Source organism: Rhincodon typus, chromosome 1 (assembly GCF_021869965.1).
Source record: "Rhincodon typus isolate 14 chromosome 1, sRhiTyp1.1, whole genome shotgun sequence".
In the NCBI taxonomy this organism is placed as follows: Eukaryota; Metazoa; Chordata; class Chondrichthyes; order Orectolobiformes; family Rhincodontidae; genus Rhincodon; species Rhincodon typus.
Window position 1 is genome coordinate 127302256 of NC_063332.1, and position 17779 is coordinate 127320034.

Here is a 17779-nt window from a genome sequence, read left to right on the forward strand (position 1 = left end):
ATTAAACTCCATCTGCCACTCCTCAGTCCATTGGCCCAATTGATCAAGATTAACAAAGAACAACACAACACAGCACAGTTATAGACCATTTGGCCCTCCAAGCCTCTGCAAAGACATTTTGCTTTTCCATACGAAAACTATCTTCACTTACAGGATCTGAATCCCTCTATTCCCTTCCTGCTCATGACTTCATCCAGGTGCTTCTTGAATGCTGCTATTGTGTCTGCTTCCGCCACCTCCCCTGGCAGCATTTTCTAGGCACTCAAACCCGTTTGTGTGAAAAACCTGTCTCACACATCTCCCTTAAACTTCCCGCCCCCACCCCCCAACTCCTTGAACCTGTGTCCCCTAGTAATTAACCTTGCCACCCTGGAGAAAAAGCCTCATACTTTACACTCTATCCATGCCAGTCACAATCTTATAAACTTCTATCAGGCCACCTCTCAACCTCCTGCATTCCAGTGAAAACAAACCCAGTCTATCCAACCCTTCTTCATAGCTAAAATCCCCCATGCTAAGCAACATCTTGGTAAACCTTTTCTGTACCCTCTCTAATGCACCCACATCCTTCTGGTAGTGTGGTGACCAGAACTGTGCGCAATATTCAAAGTGTGGCCTAACTGAAGTTCTATAAAGCTGCAGCATAACTTGCCCATCCTTATACTCAATGCCCTTTCCAATGAAGGCAAGCATGCCATAGGCCTTTTTCACTACCTTATCTAGCTGTGCTGCCACCTTCAGTGATCTGTGGACCTGCACACCCAGATCCCTCTTCATATCAATACTCCTAAGGTTTCTGCCATTCACTGTTTAATTTCCACCTGTACTTGACCTTCCAAAATGCATCACCTCACATTTGTATGTATTAAACTCCATCTGCCATTTTTCTACCCATGCCTCCAACTGATCTATATCCTGCTGTATCCTGTGACAATTCTCACCACTATCCGCAACTCCACCAATCTTTGTATCATCCACAAACTTACTAATTAGACCAGTTACATATTCCTCCTAATCATTTATGTACACCACAAACAGCAGAGGTCCCAACACTGATCCCTGTGAAACACTGCTAATCTAAACCTTCCATTCTGAAAAGCACCCTTCCACCGTTACCCTCTATCTCCTATGACTAATGCATCTTGCCAGCTCACCCTGATACCATGTGACTTCACCTTTTGTACCAGTCTGCCATGAGGGACCTTGTCAGAGGCTTTACTGAAGTCCATGTAGACAACATCATCTGCTTTTCCCTCATCAAGCAACTTCACCACTTCCTCAAAAAACTCAATCAAGTTAGTGAGGCATGACCTCCCTCGCACGAAACCATGTTGTCTATCACTAATAAGTCTATTTGCTTCTAAATGCATATAGGTCTTGTCCCTGAGAATCTTTTCCAATAATTTCCCTACCACTGACATGAACCTCACTGGCCTGTAATTTCCTGGATTATCCCTGCTACCCTTCTTAAACAATGGGACAATGTTGGCTATTTTCCAGTCTTCTGGGACCTGTGGCCAAAGTGGTTACAAAGATGTCTGTCAGTGCTGCAGCAATTTTTTCTGTTGCATCCCTCAGTATTCTTGGATAGATCCCATCAGGACTTGGGGACTTATCTACCTTAATACTTTTAAAGACGCACAGCACCGCTTCCTTTTTAATAGCAACTTGGCTTGGAAATTTGACACTCCCTTCTCTGAGATCATCCTTCACCAATTTCTTCTCTTTGGTGAATACTGACACAAAGTATTCATTTAGGACCTCACCTACCTCTTCTAGCTCTACACACAGATTCTCTCCTTTGCCCTTGAGTGGGCCAACTCCTACTCTGGCTACCCTCTTGCTTTTTATATATGTATAAAAAGTCTTGGGATTCTCCTCAATCCTGTTTGCTAATGACTTTTCATGACCCCTTTTAGTCCTTCTAATTCCTTGTTTAAGTTCTTTCCTACTTTCCTTATATACTTCAAGGGCTTCATCAGTTCCCATCCTTCTAGACCTTATGTATGCTTACTTTTTCTTTTTGACCAAGGTCATAACATCCCTGGTCATCCAAGGATAATGTAACCTGCCATACCTATCCTTCATTCTCGCAGGAACGTGCCATTCCTGAACTCTTATTAACTTCCATTTGAAATACTCCCACATGTCCGATGTGGATTTATCCTCAAACAGCTGCCTCCAGTCAAACTTCTCCAGTTTCTGCCTGACAGTGTTGTAGTTCACCTTCCCCCAGTTTAAGACTTTCACCTGAGGACTGTTGTTATCCCTATCCATGAATATTATAAAATTCACGGTTATTATGGTCACTACTCCCGAAATGCTCCCCCACTGAAATTTCACTCACCTGGCCGGGTTCATTTCCCAAAACCAGGTCCAGTATAGCCCACTCCCTTGTTGGACTGTTTACATACTATGTCAAGAAACCCTCCTGAAAAGTCTTTAGAAGTTTTGCCCCATCCAAGTTCCTAGCACAAAGTGAGTCCCACTCAATATGGGGGAAGTTAAAATCATCCACCAGACAATCCTTTTGTTTCTGCATTTTTCCAAAATCTGTCTAGATGTTCTCTCCTCCATCTCCCTCTGGCAGTTGGGAGGCCTATAATATACCCCCAGCATTGTGATTTCACCTTTCCTATTCCTGAGTTCCATCCACATTGCTTCACTGCATGAGTCCTTTGATGTATCCACCCTCAGTACAGTTGTTAGATACTCCTTTACCAATAATGCAACTCCCCCACCTCTTTTACATTCCCTTCTATCACACCTGAAACATCCAAATCCTGGGACATTCAGCTGCCAGTCCTGCCCCTCTTTCAGCCAAGTCTATGTAATCGTAATAATGTTATAGTTCCAAGTACTAACCAAAGCTCTCAGTTCATCTACCTTGCCTATTATACTTCTTGAATTGAAACACATGCATTTCAGGCCACCTCCCTTGCTCTTTTCAGCAACATTTCCCTGCCTGTTCTTGTTCCTAGTCATGTTTGCCTTGGTATCTACCTCTCTGTCAATTTCTGCGTGTACCATACTCTTCTGATCCCCATTCCCCTGCCACACTAGTTTAAATCTCCCCCAATCACCCAACAAGTACAGCCCCCCACCCAAAGGACATCAGTCCTAGTCTTGCCCCACTGTAACCCATCCAGTTTGTACAGATCCCACCTTCCCCAGAACCAGTCCCAATGCAACGCGAATCTGAAACACACTCCCTCACATCATCTTTTCAGCCACATTTTATCCTATATATCCTGCTGTTTCTACTCTGACTAGCTCATGTCAATGGTAGTAATCCTGAAATAACTACCTTTTGAGGTCCTACATTTCAACTTCCTAGTTCTCTATATTCTGTGTACCACGATCACTGGCTGACCCCCACACCCCCGCCCCACCGAATGTCCTGCAAACGCTTTGAGACGTCCAGAACCTTAACACCAGGGAGGCAACACACTATCTTGGACTCTTGTTCGCAGCCACAAAAAATCCTCTATAACTATAGCATTTCTGGGACTATTTCTCCCTCTCTATGCAGCAGAGCCAACCATGGTGCCACGAATTTGGCTGCTGCTGTTCTCCTCAAGAAGCTATTCCCCTCAACGGTATCCAAAACGGTATATCTGTTTTGCAGGGAAATAGCCACAGGAGATTCTTGCACTGCCTGCTTAGCCCTTCTACCCTGCCTAAGGGTTACCCACTCCCTTCCTACCTGTGGAGTCTGAATCTGTGATATGACTACCTCTCCGTATGTGCTATCCATGATACTCTCCGCCTCACAAATGCTCCACAATGTCCCCAGATGCCGCTTCAACTGCAAAATGGAGTTGTAGCTGGAGAACCTTTTCACACCCGTGCAGGTCCCGGGCACTGGAAATGTGCCCGGCATCCTAGATTGAGCAAAAGGAGCAGACCACGATTTAGAGCTTTCCTGCCAATTGTTACCCTTTTAACTTAATTAATCCTTACAATGTCAAATACTTCTAACACTAAAGTGAAACTGCTGGTGCTCTCTTCTCCAGTAACAATTTCTCAAAACTTACTTGCCACTCACCAATAACTGTGTCCACAAGCTGTTTGGGCTTGCACTCCTTTACCTGCTGGAACTCTTGCTGCCAACCTTCCTCTCACAATGTTCTGTCTTTTCTCCTCTGAACCTTGCCTCTCCCTGTTATTTGATTAGAAGAGGAAGGAGGGATGGAAACACTACAGTAATGTAATGTTTGGGGCTGACCATTCTTTAATATCAGGTTCATCCACAGTGCCGTTCACACTCCCACTAATTGCGAAGTCCACTCGCAGAATACCACTGAGTGTTGTCTGAGCACTCTGGTCAGATGCTCTTCCTCCTGCTTGTCACCAGGGATGGTCTTCCATGATGCCCTTCGCACCCGTGCTGACTGTGAAGTCCACTCCTTCGTAATCTTAGATTATCTTCTTCACTGTCGACTGTACCACCAATTTGTACCACCAATCTGCAAACTTACTAATCATACCTCTTAAATTCTCATCCAAATCATTTCTACAAATGACAAACAACAGTGGACCCAGCGATGACCTGTGCATCATGGCACTGGTCACAGGCTGCCAGTCTAAAAAACAACTCTCCGTCACCACCCTTTGCTTCCTACTGTCAAGCCAATTTTGTATCTAACTGACAAGCTCTCTGAGTCCCAAGTGATTTAACTTTACTAATCAGTCTACCATGCGGATCCTTGTCAAAGGCTTTACTAAAGTCCATGTAGACATCATATACCGCTCTGCCCTCATCAGTCTTTTTGGTTATGCCCTCAAAAAACTTAGTCAAGTTTGTGATACACAATTTCCCACACCCAAAGCCCATGTTGACTATCCCTAATCAGTCCCTGCCTCTCCAAATACATGGAAATCCTATCTCTCAGAATTCCCTCTAACCACTGATGTCAGACTCATGGTTTATAGTTCCCAAGCTTCTACTTAACAGCGTTCCTTCAATAATGGCACAACATTAGCCAACCTCGAGTCCCTTCTTATCTCAGTCTTAAATTAGCCGCCCTTTATCCTGAGACTGTTCCCTCTGGTCCTAGGCTCCCCCGTGATGGGAAACATACTCTCAGCATTTATCCTGTCAAGCCTATTAAGAAACCTATATGTCCCAATGAGATTGTCCTCATTCTTCTCAACTCCAGTGAATAGAGTCACAACCTGTTTAATCTTTGCTCATAAGAAAATCCTTCCGTATCCCAGGGATCATTCTAGTGAATCTTCTTTGAACTGCATCTAATGAAATGATATCTTTCTATAAATAAGGGGACCAAAGCTGCTCACAGTACTCCAGATGTGGTCTGTAAGACTTCCATATTCTTATACTCCAACCCACTTGAAATAAGGGCCAACATTCCATTAGCCTTTTTGATCACCTGCTGCACCTGTGTGCTAGCTTTCTGTGTGTCGTGCATAAGTTCCTTTGTTGCAACTTTTCTCCATTTAAATAATGCTTTGCTCTTTTGTTCTCCTTTCCAAAATGAACAACTTCATATTTTCCTTCATTATACTCTATTTACCAACTTTTTACCCACTTACTTAATCTATCAATATTTCTCTGGAAGCTGTTTGCATCCCCTTCACAGCTTCCCTTTCCACCTATTTTTGTGGTGTTAGGAAATTTGGCTAAAGTACATTCTGTTCATTCCTCCAAATCATTAATATAAATATTTGCGGTCCCAGCAGTGATCCCTGTGGAACTCCACCGGTCACATGTCACCAACTTGAAAAAGAACCCCTTATCCCCACTTGCTGTTTTCTGCCCATTAGCCAGTTCTCTATCCACGCTAATATACTACCTGTATAAACTATCTTGTGACTTCACCTAATGTGAGATACCTTGTCGAATGACTTCTGGAAGTCCAAATTCAACACATCTACTGGTTTCCCCCCTGTTCGCTCTGGTTGAGACTTTCTTGAAAAACTCTAATAAATTAGTCAGACACCATTTCCCTTTCAAAAAGGCTAATGGGAGGATGAAAACAGATTATGACAGAATATTACCAGGCAACATTAGAAGATCTTTTAGCATTCAGTTTAAAGATATTGGGCTAACAATCGGTTTGGCTTGATTTCAAGTGCAAGCTGCATCCTTTGGAGGTGGGCACCATTCAAATTTAGTGCTTCCACTTCATTGCCATAATTGTAGTGTAATGCTGGTTGAATACTGTACTATTATTTTCTCTGTGCATTGCTGGCTGCCTGTGCAATCAACAGGTGATAGAAAAGCCTTGAGCTGAGTGCATTTAACATCATTCCACTCTTAAATATTGTCTGTTCTTCTTTAAAGGAAATTAATATGATTGCTACAAGCTAAACATACATGCAAAGGCATAGACAGTGTCCCTGGGTCATTGATCCTCCGGCTGGTAGACAGGATTAGAGATTACATGGTTACACAGGTGACCCAGGAGTCTCTGAAGGACAACTTCAAAATATAATGGGAGCAGGTAGTCACTAGCCAGTGAGATCAGTTCCCAGTATCTGAACCTGACATCCCAGTAGCAGTTCTACAGGTCTAATGACCTCCTGTGGATGGGCTAGGCCAGTGAATGCATCTTCACATGTTATCTACCCACCAGTCTCATTTGCTTTTTAATGTGCTCACTCAGCAAAACCCCCTGACATTTGATTCATCAAAATCCTGATACTCCTCCACTTCAGGCTTTCACAATTAAAAATCCTGCAAGGTTCTCACTTAACTGTTGCTGGTTCATCACATAGACACAGTAGTAAACAATCACTAATGTGCTGTTCTCTCTTATAGGTCAAGACGGAACACAACAGAAAGGAGCAGAGCAGACTAGGCAGGGGTCAAGCATGATTCATTTCCTGAACCTTGTGGTTTTTATTATCATGGAGCAAGCTAAACAATGACAGAGCCTATAGCATATGGCATCACTCAGAACATTGAGGCAGTCAGTATATTTCCACTTTATGCCCCTTCTCAACTTGTAGCTCACCCTTACCGTGCCATAGGGCAAGATAAACAAGTTGCTGATGGTGCAACCATGATCTTCCTTCTCAATCCACTCCTCTTCCCTAATATTAACCTACCTGTTCTGATTTCCTGCTTTCAGATGCTCAGAAACTTCCAGCTGCTGACCCACAGCAACCCAGTAGGAAAGGGACAGAACAATAGCACAACGCTGATGAAAGAGGCCCTATCACATGATCTAGCATCCACAGCCGACTGCTTAGATAGTGACACTGCACATATCTTCGAGGCTAGTGTAGGGTTCATTTGGGATCAGTAGCAAACAAAATTGGGACGGACAGCAAGAGCTTCTTAAATATGAATAAAGGAAGAGATAGAGGTCAAATTTAACATAGGCCCCTTTGTGAATGAGACTGGTGTAATAATAGTGGGGAAACAAGAAATGGCAGAGAAGTTGAAGTAATACTTTGCTTGAGTGTTCAAAGTAAAATATACTAATACGATTCCAAAATTACAAAATAAATAAGGGGTAAAGGAGGAGAGGAAATAAATACACTAACCATCGCTAGAGAAAAAAGGTGCAAGGGAAACTAATAATGCTAAAGACCAAAAGTCACCTGGACCTGATGGTTTGCAGCCTGGAATGTGAAAATAAGTAGCTACAGAGATAGTGGATGCACTAGTGGGGTAATCTTCCAAGAATCCTTAGATTATGGAGAAATCCTAGAGGATTAGAAAACTCCCAATTTAACAGCTTTATTTAAAGAAGGGAAGGAAACAAAAAAAGGCAACTATAAGCGAGTTAGCTTAACATCTGTTATTGCAAAATGTTACTGTCTGTTATTCGGTTATAAAGAATGTAATGGCAGGGTATTTAGAATTAGATTATGTGACCTAGCAGAGTCAATATGGCTTCATGAAAAAGAATCATACGTGACAAACGTATTTTAATTCTTTGAGAAAGTAACAGGCAGGATAGATAAAGGACAAGCAGTGGATGTAGTATCTTTGGATTTTCAAGTATAATAACGTACCACACATTAGACTACTTAATGAAAACCCATGGTATTTAGGGTGGTATATTAGCATGGATAGAGGATCAGCTAACTCATAGAAAATGAAGTGTTGCAATAAATAGGACATTTTCAAGATGGCAACCTGTAAGTAGTGAGACCAGGATCAGAGCTGGGGCCACAGTTCTCTCTAGTTCTTATGAAGAGTCACCTGACCTAAAACGTTAACTGTGTTTTCTCCCCACAGATGCTACCAGACCTGCTGCATTTCACCAGCAATTTCTGTTTTTGTTTCAGATCTCTAGCATTCGCAGTTCTTTGTTTTATTAACAACTGCAGAAAGCTACAGCATACTTGGATTTGGGAGTCCTCATGCAAAAGTCACATAAAACTAGAACACAAGTTTAACAGATAATAGGGAAGGGAAATGAAATGTTGATTTTTATTTCGAAGCAAATGCAGTATAAACACAGGCATGTGGCATAAGTGGCTCCGTTAGCTGAGACGTAGTATACAAGACCAAACAGGTTATGTTGGAATTATATAAAATTCTGGGTAGCTAAACTGGAGAGAGACTCCAAAAAAATGAACACTAAGGAATTTGACATTCTCCAGACATTTCCCCACTGCACCTTGACAGCAGATGCCACAAGCTTTAGTCTGTCCCTTAACATGTAGTCCTGGACCTTGGAATATGCCAGTATGCAACATTTGCATTGGAAGACCAAAAAGTTTCAGGCAGATCAAAGAGCGGTTTTCACCTTCCAGACGCATTCAAAGTTTGTCTTGGTTTGTGTTCTGGGGAATAGATCGTAGAGCAGAGTCCTGCGTCACGGAGCTGCTTGGGTTGAATCCTGACAAGAGCCACTGCATCTCTTGCCAGACTTTCTTTTACAAAGGCACACTCCAAAAGAAGATGTATGACAGTCTTCTTCCTCCTTGCAGCCACTTCAAGGGCAACGTGCAGTGGTTAAGAGAGTCCAGGCATGTGTAAAGGATCTGACGTGTAGTGCCCTTCTCACCATCAGCCAAGCTACGTCTTGGTGCTTGTTGCAAAGTTATGGTATTGAGACATTCTGCCAAATGACTTTGACAGTCTGCTCAGGGCAGGATCCACCCTCTTCTTTCCCCACAGGATCTCAAGGACATTACATGCTGACCACTACCCGATGGACCTGTGGTCAAAGATGTTTTCCTTTGCACATTTTTCCACGAGTGTCTGGTATTATGGAATGGTGCAACTATTTGAAGCATTCTGTGGCAACAAGGCCAGACCCTTCCTTCGTAAAACTGGGGACAGGTAGAACCTCAGTACATAGCGACCTTAGGTGTTTGTGTACTGAGGATCTACGCACAGCTTGATGCAGCTACACACAAAGATGGCCATGAGAATGAGAACAGTGTTAGATACATTCTTCCACCTCTTATCCAGAACATTGTACACAATTTCCTTGCAGACACAGTCCATCTTTGACCTCCAGATGAAGTGGGTGATGGCACAGGCTCAGAATGGGCCAGATCTGCACCACATATGACAATGCTCAGTGCTCCTCACATCTGATGACTAGGATTTTAACCCACAATGGAGAAGGAGTGATGCTCCCATCTGGCCAGTTTCTGCCTCACCTTGGCAACATACTCCTCCCAACTTTTGATACACATCACTCTAAACCATATTCCCTGCACCTACAGATAATCTGACCTGATGGGTTAGGGGATAAATTATCAGTCAGCCCAGTTCCTAAATAATATGGTCTTGCTCTTGCCTCGATTTACCTTGCCTGTCAAGGCCAGTTCAAACTGGTCGCAAATACTCAAGAGTCTACACACTGACAGCAGATCCGAGCAGAAAATGACGACGTCACCCAAGTACAGCGGGAGCTTTGACCTGCAGGCCTCCACTGGAATTGTCACTGTTCTCAAGCTCACATCCTTCCTTATGGACTCAGCAAAAGATTCTGTATAACACACAAACAAAGCAGGAGGGATTGGGCAGCCCTGCTTGGCTTCAGATCCGATCAGGAAATTTTCTAATTCCACCTGTTGTTTGAGAGTGCAGTTCTGATGTGGTGTAGAGCAGTCAGAATCCATTGCAGACTCTCTCCCCAAAGCCCTGTTTGGACACTGTGACCCTCATGTAGGTGTGCAGTCTCCTGTCAAAAGCCTTCTCCTGGCCTAGGCTGATGAAGCAGGTGTCTATCCCTCCCTGACCTGCACATAGGCAATCGTATCCCTGAGGAGCTCAGATCTTCCTGCCTGGTACAGTGTAGGTTTGGCTGGGGTGAATTACTGATCCCAGAGCAGACCCTACCCAGTTGACAATGACCTCAGACAGGATTTTGTAATCTACATTCATCAGTGAAAAAGGTCGCCAATTTTTAATTTCCTCACTCTCCCCTGCTTGTAGATGTCGGTGACGATATCATTCCTCATGGATTTGCATGTGTTCTCTGCCAGAAGCATACTGTCGTACATCTCTAGCAGGTCTTGGTCAATCAAGTCTCACAGAGCTGAATACAGCACAGCAGTAAGCCATCACTTTCAGGAGTTTATTCTTCTCAAAGGACTAGAGGGCCTTGGTCAGCACATTCAGAGATAAAGGCTGCTCCAACATCTCCTGGGTGCCGTTGTCTAAGACCTCCTTGATAGAAGACAGAGGCGGCTGGGCTATCTGTGAGTTTCATGTCATACAGTCTGTTATAAAAGGATTTGCTGATCCTCAAAATGTCAGACTAAGATGATGTTAGAGGTCTACAAAGAAAATATCAAAGGTACACACAGTTGTCTCTACTAGAAGATCACTCTACAGGTTTATATTCAGGGATTCTGTCTTAAGACTGTGATCTTGATCTCTTGGTGCAATCCATTGTCCTGTTTGAGTAGGACAAGCGCCATCTTCTTCCTTCAGACTGCTGATCACAGAAGTCTCATAGTTATATAGCGCAGAAACTCATCCACGTTGACCAGATATCCCAAACTGAACTAGTCCCATTTGCCTGCACTTGGCCCATATCCCTCTAAACCATTCCTATTCATGTGTCTGTCCAAATACTTTTTAAATGTTGTAATTGTACCCCTCTACCACTTCCTCTGGCAGCTCATTCTGTACACACATCACCCTCTGTGGAAAAAAGTTGCCTCTGAGGTCCAATTTAAATCTTTCACCTTAAACATATGCACCCGAGCTTTGGACTACCCTAGCTTTGGACTACCCTACCCTTGGAAAAAGACCCTTACTATTCACCTCACATACATCCTTCATGATTTTGTAAACCTCTATAAGATCACTCTCAGCCTTTGATGCTCCAGGGAGAAAAGTCCCATCCCATCCAGACTTTCCTTATAACTTAAACACTCCAGTCCTGGTAAATTTTCCTTGTGCACCTTCTGGAAGAAGAAATGCGAGCATGTTTGATTCTGCCCATGGAGCAGACCATGGGCCAGAAGATTATCTTGGAGGCCTCCAAGGCAAAGAGTGAGGCTTACTGGTCCTTCACTTGCTGAATATCCCCCTTGACATCGATCTCTGTTGTCTGAGTGGGATTATGTTCTGCATGGTTTTCTGGAGTTCGGACAATTTTACCCATTTCTCTGTCACCATCTGTACATCTTTGAGGATGAAGAACCTCATGTTATTCCCATTGACTGCTTCCCACCAGTCACTGGAGACTCAAAGATGGCTCTCCAACCTAAGTAATCCTTTTTGAGTTCCTTAATGTGTTATGGCGTCAACAGTTTCACGTTCCCTTGCCAGCTCGTTGGTCATTCTACAGGTGACATTCGTCGAGCAGGAGACAGTGGTTAGAAAAGAACATCAGCTTGATGTTGGTGGATCTGACTGAGAATTCTTGGGACATAAACGGGAAATCAGTCCTTGAGCAGATAAACCGTTCTAGCCATGACTGTGTATCTAAATGTTGCCGACTATCTGTCTTGTTTTCCCTCTCTCACTTGCTTTGTGGAGCTGCCTGACTGTCTCTCTGTTTCCTCTTGCCTACTCTTCTACAGCTGCTGACTGACTGGGAGTCATTTTCTCACCTGCTTCTCTAGGTGTCACTGACTGCTTGTCACATGATCCTCTTCTTGCCCACTCCAGTGTGATGTCTGCCTTTTCAGAGTCCTTCCCTTGCCCAGCTCAATTTTGCTTCTTGTAATTGGAACCTTCTTTACCACTGTCTTGTCTTCCCAGTCTGTTCATTCTCCCCTTTCTCCTTATCATTCTGTTCATCGCCACCAATCCGTCCCCCTTCTGTCTCCAGTCCACTTTGTCTGGTATCATTGATACTTAGGCAAGGTTTGTATTCTGTTCCTTTATTATAATATGTACAGAAAGTCAGCATCCTAGCCAGGTAAAAGCGGCTTTTAGATTTAGCAACCAAAAATAAGCCTAACTGCTCTCACGTCACAGTACTTTTATAATTTCACCCATTTGAAGTGGCCTAGAACATTTTGATATAACCACAGATCATGTGAAGTGCTATAATTTTCTGATGTCTCATGCTTCAGTATTGTTGTCACTTTGTGTTATAATGCATATTTAATTCCTTGTTGCAAGTTTTCATACCTTTTTCTCTTTGGTCATTCACATCTGCTGGACGTGAGCTTAGAGCACCTTACCTAAAAAAGCGTTGGCAGTTTACTTTTGAATTAATTTTAGGAGAGTACAGCAGGCACTTGAGTTGAAGAGCTTACAGTGTTATGGATAAAAAAAACACACCTGCCCTTTCAAAGAGGAAGTATGGGCATGACAGGTCAGGCAGCTTTATTCTGTTCTATGATTCTATATTATCCCTGAACTGATCTTAGCCCAGGATGCCTGCCTTCAAAATATGAGTAGCATACTGTATGATGCCTCTGGTGGTAGAATAGACCAAAATAGTAAAGTAGTACCCAGCAAATATCCTGGAAGACTGCACAGGAAGATAGCCTTGATCTCCTGGAATCCATCCATCTTTGCTGCCTGCTTAAAATGAAAACATTATGACAGCTAACAGAAAAACAAGTGTTTATTATATGATTTAGTGCTGCTGGTCACTAACTAGGGGAAAGGAATCTTTTCACTTAGTATAACATATGCAATTGATCAAGGAACCATGCACTGCCACATAAGTGGAACCTTTTGATTCCTTGTGCTTTGGAGAAATCCTTCAATCAGTGAAGTTAAGCTGCTACTAGTTTTTCAAAACAAAGTTGTTAAGCTTGTTTGCTGTAAGCAGACAATACATCTCTGAATGGTTTATCTAATGTTCCTGATGTCACCTGATGAACATGATAGACGTTGTAAGAGCCTTTATGATATCAATAGTGTATCAACGTAGGCTTGAGGTAGAGAGTTAACTGTGTAGGCTTGCTTCAGTGTAATTTAACCTGTGGTCCCAGCCAAAGATATAAACAAAATGGGGCCGGTTTCTAAATATGTGACCTTTTCCAATTCATTCATTTACAATGTGGAAGTAGAATCTTACCAGGTACAACTCTTTCTGAATATGTCATTACACCTATATATATTTGGGCAAACATATTACACAGCCAGTGTCAATTTTTACATAATTTGTCTCCTGCTCGATGAATGTCACCTGTAGAATGACCAGAAATAAATGTCATTAGGGATAGAGTCTGGAAAGAATGATATTTGTTCATTTGCTTCCCCAAGTTACACAGGTTTATCCAGGCAAAACCACTCAGGAAATATGTTAATAATAAGTGCATAAATGGGAAATCATTCAGTATTTCAATGTTGTATAAAGTAATTAACACAGGGAGATTGTGGATTAGTGGCAAGTTAGTTGACTTCAGAGAATGTACCAGCAAGGTTACTATGTTTTGTTTCCATTTTCTCAGACTGAAATGGATAAAAATCAGTTTCTGTTCCTAATTATAATCCTGCTGGAATGAAATTCTGTTTGGTTAAGGATGCTCTTCCTTAATTAAAGTACCTCCAACAATTAAATATGACAAAACTAAGCAGGCTCACATATGGCTTGGAGTAGGCAGCAGGTTGATGCTCATGTCTGTACACTAGCAATAGTCACTGGTTCAAGAGAAAAGGGATGAAAGCTAGAATCTAAAACAAAATTTGCAAATTTGGTCTTGAATTTGGTCTTGGATTGTTATGCATGCTGCTAAGTATGATACTGATGTGGAAATATACATTAATTACATTTCTCATCCAAACTTATTTTCCAGGCGAGATTGTTAACTGGGTAGCGTTAGATCGGGAACATCATATTCACCACCAGTTGTCTGTACTAGTTACTGATCATGGTGTGCCTCGACAAAATGCCTCCACCACTGTTTATATCACAGTCACTGACATTAATGATAATAAACCACTATTTTCTTACCCGGGACCGGGCCGTGAATTCATTGTCAAGGTATGTACACAGCTATATATGCTGCATTAGATTTTAGCAGCTAAATTAGTGCACTCTGTCAATACCATTACTGGGAAATAACAAAGATCTGTTTTTGATATTATTCAAACAATTTAATTAAATATATGGGCTATATGTTCATTATTTGTTTTGCCTAAACCTGCAGTACTATGCTACTGATGCACAGAATTCTGCAACAGAAACTGAGAATGGAAGCATTTACTTTGTGCTGGTAAACAGGCTATTTTTGATTATTCCTAATCATATTACAGCTTTTTTAACATCATTCTTCTATGAATACTTGACTTGCCCGAAAATTGTATGTTAACTAACATTACATTACTTTTAGCCTTGAAATGATTGTGATATTGTGATTGTGACCTTATTATACAAACATTTAACTCAAATTCTGATCACTGCTGTTTTCATATTGATGTTGCTGGAGGGGGTGGTATGGCGGTGGGGTGGTGAGTGGCATTGGGGGCATTAGTAGAATGGTTTCTAATAGTCTACGATCAAAGAGAACTCCAATGATTACTAATGACTATGCTTTTAAGTTTGGTACACCAGATAAAAACAATGCCATAATTTGAAATTGCGGTAACTGAAATGATGTTCCACTTCTATAAAGTGGTAAATAAGCTTGTTACTCAGAACAGTGTCATAGAAAAATATAGCATCACCATATGGGAGACTGTTATTGCATGTGAGAAGATGCTGGAATCAAAAATCATCTTATTCACTTATTTTCATTCACTTCTTATTCACAACATGATGGAATAGTGGTTAGCATTGCTGCCTCAAAGTGTCAGGGATCTGGGTTCGATCCCATCTTCAGGTGACTGTGTGGAGTTTGCACATTCTCCCTGTGTCTGCGTGGATTTCTGCTGGGTGCTCTGGCTTCCTCCCACAGTCCAAAGTTGTGCAGGCAAGGTTGATTGGCCATGCTAAATTGCCCATAGTATTCAGAGATGCGTAGATTATGTGAGTTATAGGGGATGGATCTGGGTGGGATGCTCTGAGGGACTTGTTTGGCCAAAGGGCCTATTTCCACACTGTAGGGATTCTAATCGTATTGTAATTTTGTAAAAAGAATACAAATTAGACCAAGGTAGAAACATGCTGGGACATTGTCCAAACAGGAACATAGATTGCATTAGGAGATCAAGATCAGTCTCAGACTTCAATGCGAAACACAGAGATCCTAATACCTTAGGTATCTTTTAATATCTTAGAGGAAAAGATTTGAAAAGGACATGAGGGGCCACTTTTTTTTAACACAGTGTGTGGAATGAACTGCCAGAGAAAATGGTGGATGCAGGTACAGTTACAACGTTTAAAAGACATTTGGATAAGTTCATGAATGGGAAAGGTTTGGAGGATATGGGCCAAGCACAGGCAGGTGGGACTAGTTTAGTTTGCGATCATGGTGAGCCTGGACTGGTTGGACCAAAGGGTCTGGTTCCATGCTGTATGATTGTACGGGGTTGCTGATTAAGTATGATCAGGGCAACACAATTTTAATATGTGATAATGGTACAGTTTTCATAAATATTTTATGATTACAAGGACCATGAATGCAGCCCTGTGGAAAGCTAATATCTAGAAAGCACAGATTGTCTGGAACATTAGTTAATTTAACACTTCAGTGTTGAAAAGGATCTAAGACCTAAAATGTTGTTATATTTCACCGAGCTTGAATCAGGGGCCCAACCCAATTGCAAAACAAAAGTATCAGATTACTAGGACTTCCTAAGACTGGCAACTGGGAGGTCCATTTTTTAGTGAATCCCGCTAGGTCTATCTTAACAAGCTTTGGCAGTTTTATATTTGGCTTCCAGCAAACTATGTGTGAAACTGCTTTGGGGGCATCAAAGTTCATGAAAGAACCTTGTGCATGTTTGGTCCAATTTTAATTCCATAGCCGAATTAGGCCTAGCATCTGGAGAAGCCCACTTTTATTATGAACAAAACGTGTCATCCAGCTTGGATCACGGCTTACCAAGACTTTTAATCATGGCTAAAATATGTTAAGTGAGTTACTTAAAAGCATGCTGCAACAAATTAACAATTTTGAACAAGACGCAGTACATTATGGTCTCAGTAACTCATGATTTGGAAAGAAAGCAGGTGATTTTACGAAAATATGTCTCCCAGTGTAACCCAGCACAAACCTCACTACTTATAGCTATGATACCGCTGTGTAACTGAGAAGGCATCACCATCTTCAGCAACTTTCCCACTGCAAACCCCTTCAACAATTGGTACCAATATTCTGGTCTTGAGAGACATGAACATTGCACAGACCTACAGGCAAGACTCTAATTGTTCCCAATGCCAGTGTTTCTCCCCAGGGTTTATTGTCTGTACATGAGTTTTTGTTCATCTAAAGTTTTAAATAAGTTTCTCTGCTTTTGTGGTTCCGTTGTTATCCAAAGGCTATTTTCCAGTTTTCAACACCCTCTCTGTCTGCTTTGCTTAAAAACTGGTTCCAAGGATCCAGTCAGTTTTTAGACTGGTTATGACATTTGGGCCTAGCTGTGTTACTAGATTAAATTTGGACTGTATTTCTGAGGCAACATTTGAAACCCAAGGTAATAAAGTGCCCAATGATGTGACTCTGCAGCACCTGGTGGATTAAGGTTAGTTTGAATGAATGAAGTGTGATAGATAAAATGCTTCTAATAAGTTGTCTTTACCTGTAGATTTACAGCAATTTCAGGATAATATTCATTATAGTGTTTATGCCATCTCTCAAACTTGATGCTGATTCTTGGTCACTGCCATCTTCTATTACAAGATAAAGAAGATTGAAGGTGACCGTGGACCGTCCTCAGAAGGAACTGTCTTCTCCCAGTTGTAACATTCATTCCATTTCCCAAGTGACACCAGGGTTTATACTTTCATTAATCTTCCTGAGCGTCCATTCCATGTCTTTACTCGTTCTGTGAAGAAGATCTTACTGATATCAGTTCCAAATGTACATTTTTGTCGATTTGGATCTATGTGCCGTTTTCAGATTCTCACAATTCAGTGAAATAGTTTTCTATCTTTCCCATACAATTTCTATCTCCAATTTCTATCACCTGTCACGTAGCTCCATTAAAAGACTGTAAAGCCCAGGTTCCTGTGTTGTTTTTCTTGGAATTCATTCTTATGCTAGGGGCAGGTCATGTGGTTCTTCTCTGAATTCACCTTGGACAGCTGACTAGACTTCTAGTGTGTTGATGAACAGAGTTGGACACTCCACCGTGTGTGGTCTGACCAGTGTGTCATACAGCTCGAACATTTAATTGTTGCACAGTGGATGGACTGGAATGAAAGGAGCATTGAATCTTTTAGCTTCATGTTTTGTTATCTCAACAACACACAACAGCTTTTAGTTTTCCTTCCTGTGCACTTTATACTTTGCATTAAATTTCATCTGTGGTAGTCCT

At 41.9% G+C, this 17779-nt stretch overlaps 1 protein-coding gene across 1 annotated transcript in view; it reads left to right on the forward strand.

Moving 5' to 3' along the window:
- dchs2 (dachsous cadherin-related 2) overlaps nt 1-17779 on the forward strand; it is a 116107-nt gene that overhangs the window by 25967 nt on the left and 72361 nt on the right. Inside the window, exon 6 of the mRNA XM_048598987.1 lies at nt 14155-14342. Within this exon, the coding sequence (XP_048454944.1) occupies nt 14155-14342 (188 nt within the window). The remainder of the gene's footprint in view (nt 1-14154; nt 14343-17779) is intronic.